The 16,183-nt window shown below is 41.3% G+C and overlaps 1 protein-coding gene across 1 annotated transcript; it reads right to left on the reverse strand.

Annotated features, from left to right (window-relative positions):
* Positions 1–813: 813 nt before the first annotated feature.
* On the reverse strand, positions 814–14,480 carry spata22 (spermatogenesis associated 22; the record flags this gene model as incomplete). Its single annotated transcript, XM_084320481.1, has 7 exons — positions 814–1,005; positions 3,623–3,720; positions 5,160–5,289; positions 10,801–11,221; positions 11,756–11,933; positions 12,448–12,588; positions 14,441–14,480. 7 exons carry the CDS (start codon positions 14,478–14,480, stop codon positions 814–816), a joined length of 1,200 nt encoding a protein of 399 aa, XP_084176607.1.
* Between the last annotated feature and the right edge of the window lie 1,703 nt (positions 14,481–16,183).

Genomic DNA, 16,183 nt, shown 5'->3' on the forward strand with positions numbered 1-16,183 from the left:
TATTGGACCTCATACTGTGCTTGATTGTGGGAATGACTGGCATTAACTGCACTGGACTTTATTCCCCAATTTGTTGAACCTTTAATTGTGTGTCAAAAGTCTCGGCACTGGTGTGAAATTCTTTGTTTTTTGTAGTGTAGAAGTATTGGGTTTTCTCTCCATTGAGTTTGGTTGTTGGTTGTAAATAAACAAAATAATACTTGTATGTGAACTCACTTTCTAAACTGCCCCCCCCCCTTTTTTTTTCAAAGACATATTTTGAGATATTACCTCGACGTGTTTGCTTTGACCTCAATTAGCCTCTTAATAATGTTCGCTGTTCTGTGAATTTTGTTTGTAATAAAATATTTCATAACTGACAAAAGAGTCTTTATTTTCTGTGCAGTACATGAAATGAACATAAACTTAAGGGGCACTTCACAAAAAGAAAACAAGGCTGATTTATTTTGCACATTAACATTTAACAAATTCAGTAATGTTATTCACTTAAAAAAAAATTACATTCACAAATAAACACAAAAACATGTGAACCACTAGTGTAATGCAAACAACAACCTTAGAACAATGGCGCCCCTTACAGGTAAGAAACAGGACTCATAACTTGAACAACTCCATTCTACTGTAACTACTTGCAATCGTTTCTTTCAAGAAGCTTCGAACTTAAGAATATTAGGTATGATGTCATACATTGCTAAACATATTTTTGTAACGTCTTTGTACCCTTTGAAGACTCCACTCAGTGACTCGAGGTATGTTATATATTGCTACACGTCGTTTTGTAAAAGTCCTTTTTACCTTTTGAAGACGGTACAATCAGACTTCATTATGTGACTTGGTTAGTGCCTTCATCTCAGAATCACAGGCTTTGACAGCTTCCTGGGCGTTCCTCTGCTCCGAGTCCCGGCCCGCCCTGACAGAGACACACGTGAGGACGTCCTTGGTGCGATCGTAGTTGCCCACGCAGCGGTGGACGTGCCCGCGGATCAAGCGGGGCAGCTCCTGTTCCTGTTGGGACAAGTAATAATATAATAATAATAAACTTTATTTGTATAGCACTTTTCATACAGAAATTGCAGTTCAAAGTGCTTCACAGCAGTAAAAAATACTGGCATAAGCGAGCATAAAAAAGAGAGGTAGCAAGGTAAGGTAAATCACAGTTTTTCACATTAGGATCTAACATCCCAATAGGCCGCTCTGTTTACGGTTTCATTCAGTAATAGAAATAATAAAATAGAATAGACAGAGTAAAAAAGTGCGGTTTGATTCAGTTTAAAAATAGGCAATACTAAAAATAATAAAATAGAATAGACAAGAGTAAAAAAGTGTGATAAAATAGTTAGATAAAAATATACAATAACATTTACAACAGAGCATCGCTCATAACACTTAATAGAACAGAGCAGTGCATCGCTCTTAATACTTGTTCAGTTCTGAATCTATGATAACCCCTGAGACTTGTGACCTCAGATTTGATCCAAGGGGTTAGTCATCCCAGGTTCTTTATTGACGTTTCTTTTTTTGTTTTGGGGCCGATAATTAGAATTTCAGTTTTGTTCTCATTTAGTTTCAGGAAGTTCTTAACACATTCTGCGCCACGCAGTATGCCCATCTATACCACTCTCTGCCAGTGCTGTAACCCTATGGAGTGGCTCACCTTCTTTGCAGGGCTATAACTTTTTAAATATTATAGCTATATCGACATTACTATGGCCCATTCAACATCGAGTATCTATCGTTCCGGATGTGGGAACGTTGTACTTTTTCCATTCATACATTGTCGTGTTAGTGTAGCAGAGCAATGTTGTTGTTATGCTAGATTATGAACAGAAACTTTTATTTTCATCTCAAATGAGTAGTTTAAAACGGATACACTTTTATTTTGAATGTGGAAAATGGGCATGTTCGACTTTTATGTTTTTGGGGATAACTTCCTGTTTTTTAGATTATATTAATTTCCTCATGTGAGTTACTGATTCTCCAAACGAAATCCCAGTTGGTTTTTATAAAGGGTTTAGAGTTTATAGATCATCTTTTTGGTTTGGTATTTAGTTTATTTTAATGAATGTACATAATGGTTTAGCCTGTTCTGCCTCAAAGGACTTCACTGAGCGAGTTTGCCGTCTTTCTGACTGGAACAAATAAAGCAGAGGTACGCATTTTCGGTGTTCCGACACTTTTGTTTTAATCACCATGTCTACATTGTAATTGTGAGTCATGGTTTAGTTTTGGTGCTGCAATTTTCATGTGTGTGATAATAATTATTTTGTCCTGTGTCAAACAGCAAAAGTACCGTTGTGTAATTAGTATGGTTCTGTTAACAATTGGCAGGTGGAGTGCACCCGCAGCAGACGGTAGCTCACGCCATATTGTTTGTGATGCGTTTGATTGATAACAGGTATGAATCGTTGTTTTGTATTTCAGTTTAATTTTGAATTAATTGATAATTGCACACTTTCCTATTATTTCATATGTTTTCTCCTGATTTAAATGTATATATGTTTGTAGTACATGACACTGAGTAGGTGTACATTGTGTTTGCTGTCCACGCGCGTTTCGCGCTTCTTTTCAGTCTTTCTGACTGGAACAAGTAAAGCAGAGGTGGAGTGCACCCGCAGCAGACTGTAGCTCACGCCATATTGTTTGTGATGTGTTTGATTGATAACAGATCCCAGAATAAATTGGATGTAAACTGGCCATCCTGTTGTCGGCGTGTTCTTCCAAAAGTGTATAGCAGTAATTCCTAGAACGCACGTTATAGGCCCCGACGCGTATTATACGTTTTGTTCCTATACACGCTATATTAAAAAATCGCTATACATTATGCTCCATCATGCGTGAAGGAAAGGGGGGGGGGGTCGTTTATGATTCCTTGATTGTCACTAACGCCTTTCTTTAGTACGACACCATACGTTGATCGGATAGATTGCAATGAAATAAATTGACAATCGAGCTGAATTAACGTTAGATTCCTGTTACCTGTGGCCGATGCGTCTGGAGAATTTGTTTTCCAATTATTTGATGTCGATCTGCTAGATTTTCCGTTTGTATGACGCAATAAACGCCGAAAGCATATTGATTCTTGTGTCTCGAAAGCGATCCCATGCACTCAAGTGTGTGTATCAAGTGTGTGATCCACGTTACAAGATATCTCTGCCGGAGGATTTTCCCCGATGCACAGAGCGCCACATCCGGTTTAGAGTGGAGTGCAACTCACCGGAAATCCACCAGGCGGCGGTATTGAGGCGTTGAAATATCAGACAGGGTCCAGCTGGCTCCCGGAGCCTTCCTGGATGAATTATGAATGCCAATAGCGAATAAAGGAAATAACGATCATAAAAACGAGTAAACTCGTTGTTGGCGCTATTCGATTGGCGGGCAATAACGAGTAAACTCGTTTTTGGCGCAAGATATGTTAATGGAAGAGCTGGGCGTCACACTTACACTTTTAAATGCGTTTTTTTATTGGAAAAAATGTGTATCCAATATTTATGGCTTAAAACCAATTTCCGACAATTAGTTACACTTTAAATAAAAAAATGCAATTTCTCAATATTCAGAACTCAAGCCACGTCTGGACCCCTGAATTTCCTTGTGAAGAGGAAGTGTTTTTTTCCATGCTCACATTTTCATAGAAGACACACAGCATCACCTCCTTCCCGTCTCTCATGAGGAAGTTCTTGGCTCCGTAGGAGCCCACGGTGATCGCAGAGTCCAGAGTGGCTACGAGAAGAAGACAGAGTACATACAGCATGTGATCAGAAGTAGTGTACCCTTGCTGGCCTAGGATCGAATCCTGCTTCTGAACTTCCTGTACATACCTACATACCTACTACATACATACTAGGGCTGACCCCTATTAGTCGACTAATCGGTCGAAAGGAGCCGTAGTCGACTGGCCAACCTCTTAGTCGAATATTAAAAAAAAGTTAAAAAAATTATAATAATTTTTTTTTATCATTCTTTCCAAAAGAAAAGAGGCCTAGAAGCATGGCTAACGCTAATGGCACGCATACCAAAGGCTAACTGCCTACGAAAACAGGCACAGAGGCACTGAAAGAGGATTTCACCCATCTAATGAACACACTAGACTAGACAAATATCAAGATGTATCCATCAGTGGACCAATTGCATGCTTTTGCAGAAGACAAGAAGCCTTCAGTCCACTCCTTCAGACATTAAGCACCCCCACAGCCCAAATGGAATGATAAAAAAAAAATATATATATATATATATATATATATATATATATATATATATAAATTATTAAGATTTTTTATTATTATTTTTTCTTTAGTCGCCCAATAGTCGACTAACGGCAAATTTTGGCCAATCATAGTCGACCATCCAAATCCTTAGTCGGGGACAGCCCTAATACATACATACATAGTGGACATGCTATTTCCAAATTAAATGTATATAATAGGTATTATGTTTCATCATGAATGCATGAAGGGGGGGGGGGGGGGGGGTAGTTTTTTATGCTTTGATGGTCAGTAACGGCATTCGTGTTGAACACTACAGACGCTGATCAGCTGGATGGATATGAAAACATTGTTGGATCAAGCTGAAATTGATGTCAGATAGTCCTTACCTTTGGTCGGGGGTATTCCAAAAATAATATTTCAATTGTCTGATCGCAATTTCCAGTATTGGTGTCCATCTGGTCCCGGACATAATTTGGCACAACTTATGGATCGAGTGTGCTAGATGCGCTTCGAAGTGGTCGGATGAATCTATTTACTCTGCTCCGTCTAAATTTAGCGCCCGGAGGGATTTAAATGTAACACATGGTCTGGAACAGGGTTTACTGCACTCTTGATACTGCCACCTAGCCGGATCTGGCCGGTACTGCACCCTCGGGGTCCCAGTATGCCTTTTAACGGCAACATACAGGTCCGTGACATTGAATAGAATATTAAAATCGAAAAAAAGAAAAACGGACCAAATAACGTTGTTGGCGCTCAACCTCTGGCGGCCATTAACGAGTTAACTCGTTGTTGGCTCAGAAAGTGTTAATGGTAAGAGTGTAACACTTTCGTTTTCAGACACGAGGGTTAAATAAATGAAATAAAATAAAAACACTAAATTAAATAGACTACCCCCTCTCCTTTTACAGGAAAAACAGAGCACATATGAGACAGAACTGTAAAACAACTCACCAAATATCTCAAATAAGCACTGGATTTTATTCATGAACTGGCTCCAGTGTCTCATGCCATCAATACGTGCAGTCAGGATCCTCAGGGAGTTCTCAGCGGCTGCTGGCTTGCCTTCAAATCCCACTGATGTCTGTTAAGCACAGATTATATATTAAAAAACGGTTCAACACTATTCAGCAGCAGCATCATGAAACAGGTGACGTTATAATAAAGCATTGCAATCCAATAAAAACACATATGAGTTTCAACACAATTCAGCAGTGTGGAACAGTTGAGCCTGACCTGTACCCTCTCTCTGGTTTCCCTCTGGTTCTGGTTGACTATAGAGTTCAGCCTGGTCTGCCCCCTCTCTCTGGTTTCCCCCTGGTTCTGGTTGACTATAGAGTTCAGCCTGGTCTGCCCCCTCTCTCTGGTTTCCATCTGGTTCTGGTTGACTATAGAGTTCAGCCTGGCCTGCCCCCTCTCTCTGGTTTCCCCCTTGTTCTGTGTTACGTATGGGGTTTATGTATGCTGTGTATGTAGGCATATCTTGTTTGGTTCTGTTTTGTGTTGTTTTTGTCTCCCTCTTCTGTTTCTACTTATCCTTTCCTCAGCTGCACCCATGGTTTCAGTCCTCATCATCACCACCTGTTCCCAATCAGCAATCAAGCATTCCCACACCCTTTATATAGTCCCCTTTGTGTTCAGTTCTGTCTCTTCCTTTTGGGTATGTTCGTTGTGTATAGAGCAGGGCCCTATTCCCCGTACCTGGTTCAACTAAGTCTATCAAAAGTTCCATTATCCAGATTCAATGAACGGGATGTTTGAATCCAGGCGTTCCCTGTTCCTCGAACGCTGATTCACTCTCGTTAATTCTAACCAGAGTTGATACTCAGGATAATTGCGCGCGGCCGCCTCACCTGAAAAGACAGCAAGTGTCGATCGCAGAAATCCTGATTTTCTAACGGCATTGATTGATTGATTAAAAACTTTATTAACAGATTGCAGAATGGGTACAATACAGTACGGCTCAATAGCCTCGCCGACTAGTTAAATGCATAATCTATAGGCTAAGTAATTTTAAGTCCCTTATTACCCCAATCAATCAGATTATATTTCTTTAAATGTGCCTGCTGGCAGTAGGCTTAATGGAATGAATAATCGAATGAGATCTTTGATAGGTTTTTCAGTTCATTGATGACGAATATCCTCTATATATCTAAAGGCCTTAATGAAGAATATGCCTAGAAGTCTGTGTCTCTCCTCCCCCTGCATCATGTAGCAGAACATGCAAAATCCTAGTTCACTCTCTCTCTCTGGCAGTTATACATGCAAATAAGGGCCCTTCCTTTCAACACACACACACACACACACACACACACACACACACACACACACACACACACACACACACACACACACACACACACACACACACACACACACACACACACACACACACACACACACACACACACACACACACCTCCCCTTTCTAAGAGTGTATAAAGTGACATGTAATATGGACATTCTGTTCTCTTTTGGCTCCTGCTCTCTTTTGTCTACTGGTGATGTGCCCGTGCGGGGTGACTGTCTGTCTTCTTCTCGAATGAATAAAAGCTCCGTTTGAGAAATACTCTGTCTCCGCTTCGTCTTTCGGCCGACTGGCCCACTGGCAAATCAATTAAGAATTCACGAGGGATAGGAAATCCCTAACAAATGGAGGTTCCAGAGTGAGAATTGATGTGGGTCAGCCGCAACCAAGGACGGAGGAGGAGATGGAGGAGACGGTGCAGAGGATCCAGCAGTCACTACCAGCTGTCTGCAGCGCATCTGAACCAGGGGTGAGATACCAGCAGCCCCTCAGACGTCCGTGACCAGACCACCAGACGACCGGATGACAGGCAGGAGGAGACGAAGGACAGACGGGCCAGGATGAGAGGCGACCGGAGGAGATGGCAGCTGTGCGAGAGGCCGGAGAGGAACACCGCAGCCGGAGACCGCAGATCAATCACCGCTGATCGTCGTCTACGACACGCAGTTCGTCCACGACTAGAACGGGGGAAGCGGCCGCAGGAGAGACGCTGAGCTGAGTTGGAGTGACGGTGGGGCCGGCCGGCGAGAGGTGGAGGGGACAGTCTGAGACACTGGGAAGGCGGCGGACCGGAGGAGGCACGTTTGCCTAGGGGACCGCACCCTGGAATGGGAACCAGCTCAGGAGGAGACCCACGCCCTAGAAGACGGGACCAGGGGTGCACTGTAATAGAGGGGGGGTTCCTCTGGGTTAGGTGATGAGTAAGGGGGGTCCGGTGGGGTTACGTGCTATCTTCTGTTAAGTTGCCAGAATTGTGTTTCTCTCTTTCTTCTCTCTCTCTCTCCCGCTTTCTCCCCTCCCTCTATCTCTCTCTCTGCTCTCCTGATGTTGATTATCCTGTCTGGTATTGGATGTGATGCATGTAATGAGGTGACAATCGACGGATACAGATCAATGAACTGTGTGTTGACGTTTTATTTAACGTCAAAAGGGGGAATTGATAGGTTTTTCAGTTCATTGATGACGAATATCCTCTATATATCTAAAGGCCTTAATGAAGAATATGCCTAGAAGTCTGTGTCTCTCCTCCCCCTGCATCATGTAGCAGAACATGCAAAATCCTAGTTCACTCTCTCTCTCTGGCAGTTATACATGCAAATAAGGGCCCTTCCTTTCAACACACACACACACACACACACACACACACACACACACACACCCCTCCCCTTTCTAAGAGTGTATAAAGTGACATGTAATATGGACATTCTGTTCTCTTTTGGCTCCTGCTCTCTTTTGTCTACTGGTGATGTGCCCGTGCGGGGTGACTGTCTGTCTTCTTCTCGAATGAATAAAAGCTCCGTTTGAGAAATACTCTGTCTCCGCTTCGTCTTTCGGCCGACTGGCCCACTGGCAAATCAATTAAGAATTCACGAGGGATAGGAAATCCCTAACATCTTGCTAGCGAAAAATTTGTTAAACTCTTTCAGAATAAGTAGTATAAGTAATAAGTAAGTATAATGTGCTTAGGTATCATGTAGCCTACTATATAAATACATGGTTCCCAAAGTTTTCAAGGCGCGACTCCCGAAATAACGTGTCAGAGAGGGAGTTGGAGGCTATATACAGTTTCACTATTAATCAGGTTTTAATTTGTTTCGGACATCATCCATCCATGCATTGAATTGATTAACCCTTGGTTTATACCGGTCATGTTCATCACCCTCTTGTTCATCATCAGATAACAGTGCTTGAACAGATCAATGCATTTTCTCAAATTCATTCTACAAAACGTCAAAGGCTTGCAATTGCTCATTCATTTTATCAAGTCACGTCATGTCATCAAATCCGTCAAACAGCGCATCTCAGACATTTTAAACCCAGTTACAATATCACAATAACGTGCGAGTGACAGTGATGCAATTCAACAATCCACAGATTCAGATTCCTCGTAATTCATATCCACAATCCATGCATAAAGACAGTTCAATTTATGCTTGAATGAAACACAATTTGGGCGCTCCGCCGCAGATACATCCACAGCGAACAATATGAAACTAATCAGAGCCAAACTCCTGATAGGTTTCATTCATAAAAAATATCCCAGCGGGATTCACATTTGCAATGCTCTGCGTTATTAAAATAACTACATAGTGTGTGTCGCGATAGCGAGCGCCGTATCCGTATAACTTGCATTATTTAGGACAAAGTAAATTCATAGGCTGAATATGATTTATATTATTTTACATTTCAAAAGCCCCCTCTAGAACAGTGGTTCCCAAACTGTGGTGCGCGCACCCCTTGTGGTGCGCGAGCGCCCTCTAGGTGGTGCGTGACATGAAAAGGCTAATGGTGGTTAAAAAATAAATAAAATTTACAATAAAATTTCATAAAAATCTTAGTCAAACCTTTAGTATTATGGATATTAAACATGCTGGCAGAGTACATGCATCCATGTTGTCGTGAACATTTTAATTAAATAAAGAAATTCCCTATCCATAGTCGCCGTGGGAAGAGATAAAATAAAATAAATTCCCTACCTACTCATGGCCTTAACTGACAACCAACAGGAACCAAAAATTTTTTTTATGCCTAATAAATATAACTAATATACATTATTTCAAATGGGGATTTTCACTGTGTAAATCATGAAATTCAAGAAACATTTTAATAAAAAACGTACGTTTTAATAATAATAATAAACAATAATGTCTCGGGCGTGTCTGACACAGGTGTGCTTCATCTGTGCACGGAGACCAGCAACAATTTTTTCTAACAGAAACCCATTGGGGGGTGCGTCAGCTAGGTCGGGAGGTGACAGGGGGTGCACGGCCAAAAAAGTTTGCAATTCCTTCTAACAGAAACCCATTGGGGGGTGCGTCAGCTAGGTCAAGAGGTGACAGGGGGTGCACGGCCAAAAAAGTTTGGGAACCGCTGCTCTAGAAGAACGAAGCACAAAAACATAATTCAGAATGGTATAATGGGATCTAGTCTAGACTGTGAGAATTATTTCAGGAAGCGAGCTGCATTTCTTTGCGAGGGTGTGGCCATGCAGGTTATCCAGCTAAAACTGAACTAAACCCTGCTCTGGAGCAGGTTCATACTTTCTGATCTGTTACCATGGTGATTTAGACAATCCGACGTCAGGGAACGGAAAGTTCTGGCTTAAGTCAAGCTACGCTGAAAATTATCCGGCTAACTCAGTTAGCCAGGTACGAGGAACAGGGCCCAGGGGTGGCAGAGCTCTGGTATTTTGTGCTGTTATTTAGGTGAAGCTTATCTTTTGTGTTACCCATTTACCAATTCTTGTTCAAATCTAACATTTGTATATTTGTTTGTATTTCATTTCACCCAACCTACTGTGGTTATATTTCTGTGTATTCACATTTGTTTTTGCACATAGGGACAAGTGAGGACAGGAAGATACCCTGGGGTCTACATCTAGCATCACGTAGGATTTGCCTGTTGTTACAACCCTAGGTTAGAGTGAGCACCACCCTATGTATTTATGGGTGCCTAGCACCTGTCAAGAGGGGTGGGTTATCATTTCTTTTTGTATTTCATTTGGTGCCACTGATAGTCCTCCTTGATCCCTGTGTTGCCTTTTTATGTAAATAAACATTATTATTTTATATTATCCATTTCTTGGTTTTGTGTCTCTGCACCTTCACCCACCATGTCTGTTGCCTTATGTTGCGCCCTTCCACTGAGTGACCACAGGGGGGCGTAACATTCTATTTGACTATAGAGTTCAACCTGGCCTGCCCCCTCTCTCTGGTTTCCCCTGGTTCTGTTTGACTATATGGTTCAACCTGGCCTAGCCTGTCTCTCTTCTCTATGGCTGTAATAGTTTGAATGAAACCCGAATATTTTTACTGCCAGTACCGGCATGTAACAATAGATTGTAAAGCAATAGTTGCTTAGATTTGTTTTGTTAGTTGAAACAAGGAAACAGAAATTAAATCAATTCATTATGTATGTACGGTAAATGTATCGTCTAATCTTAATTTTCACCAGGGGCTATGGAGAATATACTTCTGCAACTAGAGGATGCAGGCAATCCTCCATCACTTATACTTTAATAAAAACGTGGACTTGGTATGATTTCCATGTACATGATGGACATCCTACCTGAGTCTGGAGTACCATCTGAGTGTGAGAAGTGCTCCTGTCAATAGGGGAGGTCTGAGGCTCAGAGTTCTTGGTGGTGCCTTTGAATTTCCAGGAGGAAGTCTGTGACTGGGGCACAGGAACAACAGACTTACTGGGTGGAGGAGGATGAGAAGGAGGAGGCAGAGGTCTAGACTGTTGAGTCAAGTGCTGCTTTGAGGTGTCGGCCTGTCTATAAGGTAACTGCTGCTGAGTCATTTGAGAGGAGCCACTACTAGGGAGTACAGGCTTGCGTTGTGTGCTCCCATCGTGGTTGTAGAAGGGTTGATAGTTGCTCTGTCTGGGGTTTGGATTGGTCATGGAGTTGCTCTGTCTGGGGTTTGGATTGGTCGTGGAGTCCTGCTGTCTCTCGACTAGGTTGCTGGGCCGTCTCGTCTGAGAACTGAAACAGTCGTAAATAATAACAAATTAATTCAACCCTGCTGTTTCCATTTATATTTTGTTTTTATTTGTCAACTATAAGGTACATGTACTTTACAGTGAAATGCTTGGTTCTGTATGAGCCCCTGAGAATGTGCTTCATACAGTAGATAAGTAAGTAAAAGAGGCATTACAATATACAATACAATATACAAACTAAAGTACAACCTAAGTACAATCTAAGTACACTGAAGTAAAAATACAGACAATGAGGTACAAAAACGTTTTAAGGCAAGGTGCGAATGCAGATGAGGTATGAATGTAGTGCAAATCTCTTTAATAAATAGATAAATATAATGTAGTGTTAAAGTGTCTAAAGTGAGTGTTAAGGTGAGTCAGTGTTTGTTTAAAGTGAGTGTGTGCATGTGGATGTGTGTGCAAGAGTGTAGATGGATGGGTTGATGATGTTACATAGTCATTGAGCATCCTGATGGCCTGGGGATAGAAGCTTAATTGACCCCAACTCTGCTACCGGGCAAAGATCAGTCTACCTCACCTTGTGTTCCCAATTTGATATGGATGTGGCAGTGGAGTAAGGGATTTCACTGTGGGGGCAGGTCCAGGGGCAGGTCTATTGTTGCCATACTGCTGGTGAGACTGCAGGTTGCCTTGTCTGTTCCACTGGTTGATTTTAGGTTGACCTACAGACTGGCTTTGGTAATAACCAGAGGTACCTGAGGAGAAGTTACAGTACACTCTAAAAAGGTGCCTGTCACCTATGTGGTTCTTTGGTTTGTGATCATAGGACAACGGACAACCAATATAATATTACCATCTAATCACCTATGGTTATGCATAGAACCACTTGCACTGTACCTCTCAAGGTCATTGTAAATGAAAGCTTGCTCTCAATGATCTTTTTAGATGAAATAAAGATTGAATTGAACTTTCTTTTTCATTCTAAAGGATTTTTCAAACAATGCAATCCACAAAGCCCCATTCCTCTGCCCACAAAAACTTCTGAAGAAGCATGTTTTACTAACTGTGTGGAGGTGATTTTGCTACATCTAGCCAACTTTTGCTTTGTATGCACTGCCATCTAGTGACTGAGATAGTAATATTATGACACAGAATCTCTTCTGCATGCAGTGAATACTGACAGAGAATGAGTAGGTTTGATTAAATACTGATAAGACAATGAGCAGGATATTGGACTTCAAGAAGTATGTCTGAGCTTCAATACTTCACCTGATGTGCTGTTTGATGAAGCAGGACTGTGGTCGTTTGACATGTACTCATTGCTGAGGCAAAACTCGTTCTCTGAAGGATTAGATGTCAGAGGCAGTCTGCTTCTTTTCTTCTGGTTAAACAGAGGCACTGAGAGGCAGCCTGGGAGAAACAAAGAGAGGGAACCAGTGTTTGGGATCAATACATTTTTAAATTCAATAAACTCTGTAAGTAAATTTTCTCAAAATGTAAATATTAAAAGAAAAGAAATTGGTAAGACAATGTTGTTGCCCCACCCAATGTATTAGCAAAGAATTGAGAATGTTCTATCCATAATTAATAAATAAACATCTATTTCTATTTACATTTTGAACTGACTGAATTAGTAAAGTAAAGTGACCACAACCTTAGAAGAAATGCACAGTAGGACAGCCTTTCATTCTCTGCACGAATATACAGTGTGTACAGTATGTGAATCACCACCACAGAAAACACTGCCCCCAATGATAAGAGCAAATGTGAAATAATAACTAATACTTTTAGCCAAATCCCCTGAAACATTAACAAATATAAGCTAAATGTTGTGCACTCATAATGAAGCAAAAACTAAAAAGTTTGATGGCTACTAGGGCCTACATTCAATAATAACAATAATGACTTGAATAATTAATATAGCGCCTTTCACGTACCCAATGCGCTTTACAATAAAAATGGGGAGGGGAGAGGATAACGGTGACCTAAACTAAGAAACCAATTACAAAAACATAACAGAGCAAACAGAACAAAACTAAATAGAACAAACAGAATGAATATGATGCTCAGGAGCATCAGAGACCATAGGCCTGGGTGAAGAGGTGGGTCTTCAGCAGGTTTTTAAAGTGGACGAGAGAGTTAGCATTTCGATGTCCATGGGGAGGGAGTTCCAACGGGTGGGGGCAGCCACACTAAAAGCCATGTCCCCGAAGGTCCGCAACCTGGCTTGTGGGATGGTGAGTAAGCCTGTGTCAGAGGAGCGGAGATTCCGGGAGGGGGTGTAGGTGTGGAGAAGGTCGGATAGGTTTTGATTGATTGATTGAAAAGTTTATTAACAGATTGCAGAATGGGTACAGTACAGTACAGCTCAATACATACAATTGTTAAGAGGATGCAGACCTGAGAAAGACTTTCGTCTTGTTTCCATCAGGGTCCCCCATTTTCAATTCATCATATGACACACATGACATACAGATAGACAGTACTGCTACATCTATACATTTATGACATACCAGATTTTCAAATACAGTACTGTTTGTGATACTAAAAAAATCCAGAAGAAGAGTATATACATTTGACATAGAAACTGTGCATTGGGGGAGGTTGGGTAGGTGGGGTGGGGCTGTACATTGTATTGAGGGGCAGTGGTGTGTATGGATTTATATGTGAGCATATAAATCGTACACAGTACCGTATATTTGTATGTCTTGTGTGTCATAAATGTCTTGATGAATTGAAAATGGAGGACCCTTATGTAAACAAGACGAAAGACTTTTTCTCGTCTTCATCCTCTCTTAGCAGTTGTTTGTATTGAGCTGTACTGTATTGTACCCATTAGATCTGTTAATACCGTTTTCAATCAATCAATCAAGCAGAAGGATCTTGAAGGTGACACGAGATTTGACGGGAAGCCAGTGGAGGTGTATGCGGGTGGGGGTGATGTGCTGCCAGGGTTGGGTGCGGGTGAGAAGAACCCTGGCGTTCTGAACGTACTGGAGCCTAGCCAGGGCTTTATTGTGGGTCACCCCGGATAGGACTCCATTACAATAGTCCAAGCGGGAGGCGATGAAGGCATTTCCCTCAGCCACCTGACCACAGCAACATGTGAATCATAATAATATGTCTATTATTATATATACATTTATTTACAACATACATATTCCACTCCATTCCACAATATGCAATGGAAAAGTAAATTATGTAAGCGGCAAGGAGATAGATGCATGTTATTAGATATCAATCAGAAACCGTTTTAACAAACCTGCTGTGGGTCTAGCCGGCTGGTTTTCATGTCTCTTCATCTTGGTAAAGTAACCCAATCTAGGTAGTTCGTCTAGTAACTTCTGACTTAACGTTTCACTTACTAGCACTACAGACCGCAGCTAGCTAACAGGCAGCTAAATAAGAAGCTAACATTAGCCTGTTACTAGCTAACGTGACCCAGTTGCTACAATTAATTCACTTTTCAAATAATGACTACTGTCTAACCCACGGGTACCGACACTGGAGTTAATAATTGGTTGTCGTTTACTTAATTAATGTCAACTATTTGTTGTCAGATTAGATAACTATAACGCAGCTAACGTGTTGTTCCCTCAAAATGGTCTTTTCAGAAGGACAGCTACAGGTTACACGCGCGCGCCTCAAAAACCCGGATGAGTGTATGTTGCGATAATAATGGAACTTTTCCATTTGGACCATTTTGTACTATTAAAAGTAAAATGATCGAAATAATGTTCAAATATAATTTAGAAATTATAAATACTAGTGGGAAATAATTTTTTCAATATAAAATGTTTTTACAAATTGCATTTGATTGATTGATTGATTGAAAACTTTATTAACAGATTGCAGAATGGGTTTGATTGATTGATTGATTGAAAAGTTTATTAACAGATTGCAGAATGGGTACAGTACAGCTCAATACATACAATTGTTAAGAGGATGCAGACCAGAGAAAGACTTTCGTCTTGTTTACATCAGGGTCCCCCATTTTCAATTCATCATTATGACACACACAAGACAACATACAGATAGACAGTACTGCTACATCTATACATTTATGACATACAGATTTGCAAATACAGTACTGTTTGTGATACAAAAAGTGTCCAGAAAAAGAGTGTATATGACATAGAAACTGTACATTGGAGGAGGTTGTGTAGGTGGGGTGGGGTTGGGTGAGTGGGGCTGTACATTGGAGGTGGGGGGGGGGGGGGGGGGGGGGTAGGGGGGACACACTGTACATTGGAATACTGACAAAGCCATACTTGGTCTTTACTGTACAGTACAGCTCAATACATACAATTGTTAAGGGGATGCAGACCAGAGAAAGACTTTTGTCTTGTTTACATCAGGGTCCCCCATTTTCAATTCATCATAACATATATGACATACACAACATACAGATAGACAGTACTGCTACATAGATACATTTATGACATACCAGATTTGCAAATACAGTACTGTTTGTGGTACAAAAAGAGTCTAGAAAAGATAGTATACATTTGACATAGAAACTGTACATTGGAGGAGGTTGGGTAGGTGGGTGGGGGGACTGTACATTGGAGGTGGTTGGGTGGGTGGGGTGGGGGGGTTGGGTAGGTTGGGTAGGAGGGGTGGGTGGGGGACACTGTACAACTGTACAAGCAAAACTGTACATTGGAATATTGACAAAACCATACTTGGTAATTTACTGTACATTGGAGGGGGTTGGGTTAGGACATTTACAGGGGCCAGTTTCGATAATGACCATGCATAAAACATATAGCCTATAGTAGGGTATGCAAATGCAATGACTGAGCAATAATGAGCCAGGGTCTTTGACTTTACTGGTGTGACTGTGTAACAGACATAAAAGGCAATGTCTCTTCTACTGTCTCATGCTTTTTATACCTCAGAGAGCAAAGAGTACTGGGCACATTAACATATCCACACACAGTCAATCAGTAACTTCACCTCAACTCTCGTACAAAGGTTAGGCCTATATGCATTATCTCTCAAT

This window comes from Notolepis coatsorum (genome assembly GCF_963971535.1).
Source record: "Notolepis coatsorum genome assembly, chromosome: 8".
NCBI classification, from domain to species: domain Eukaryota; kingdom Metazoa; phylum Chordata; class Actinopteri; order Aulopiformes; family Paralepididae; genus Notolepis; species Notolepis coatsorum.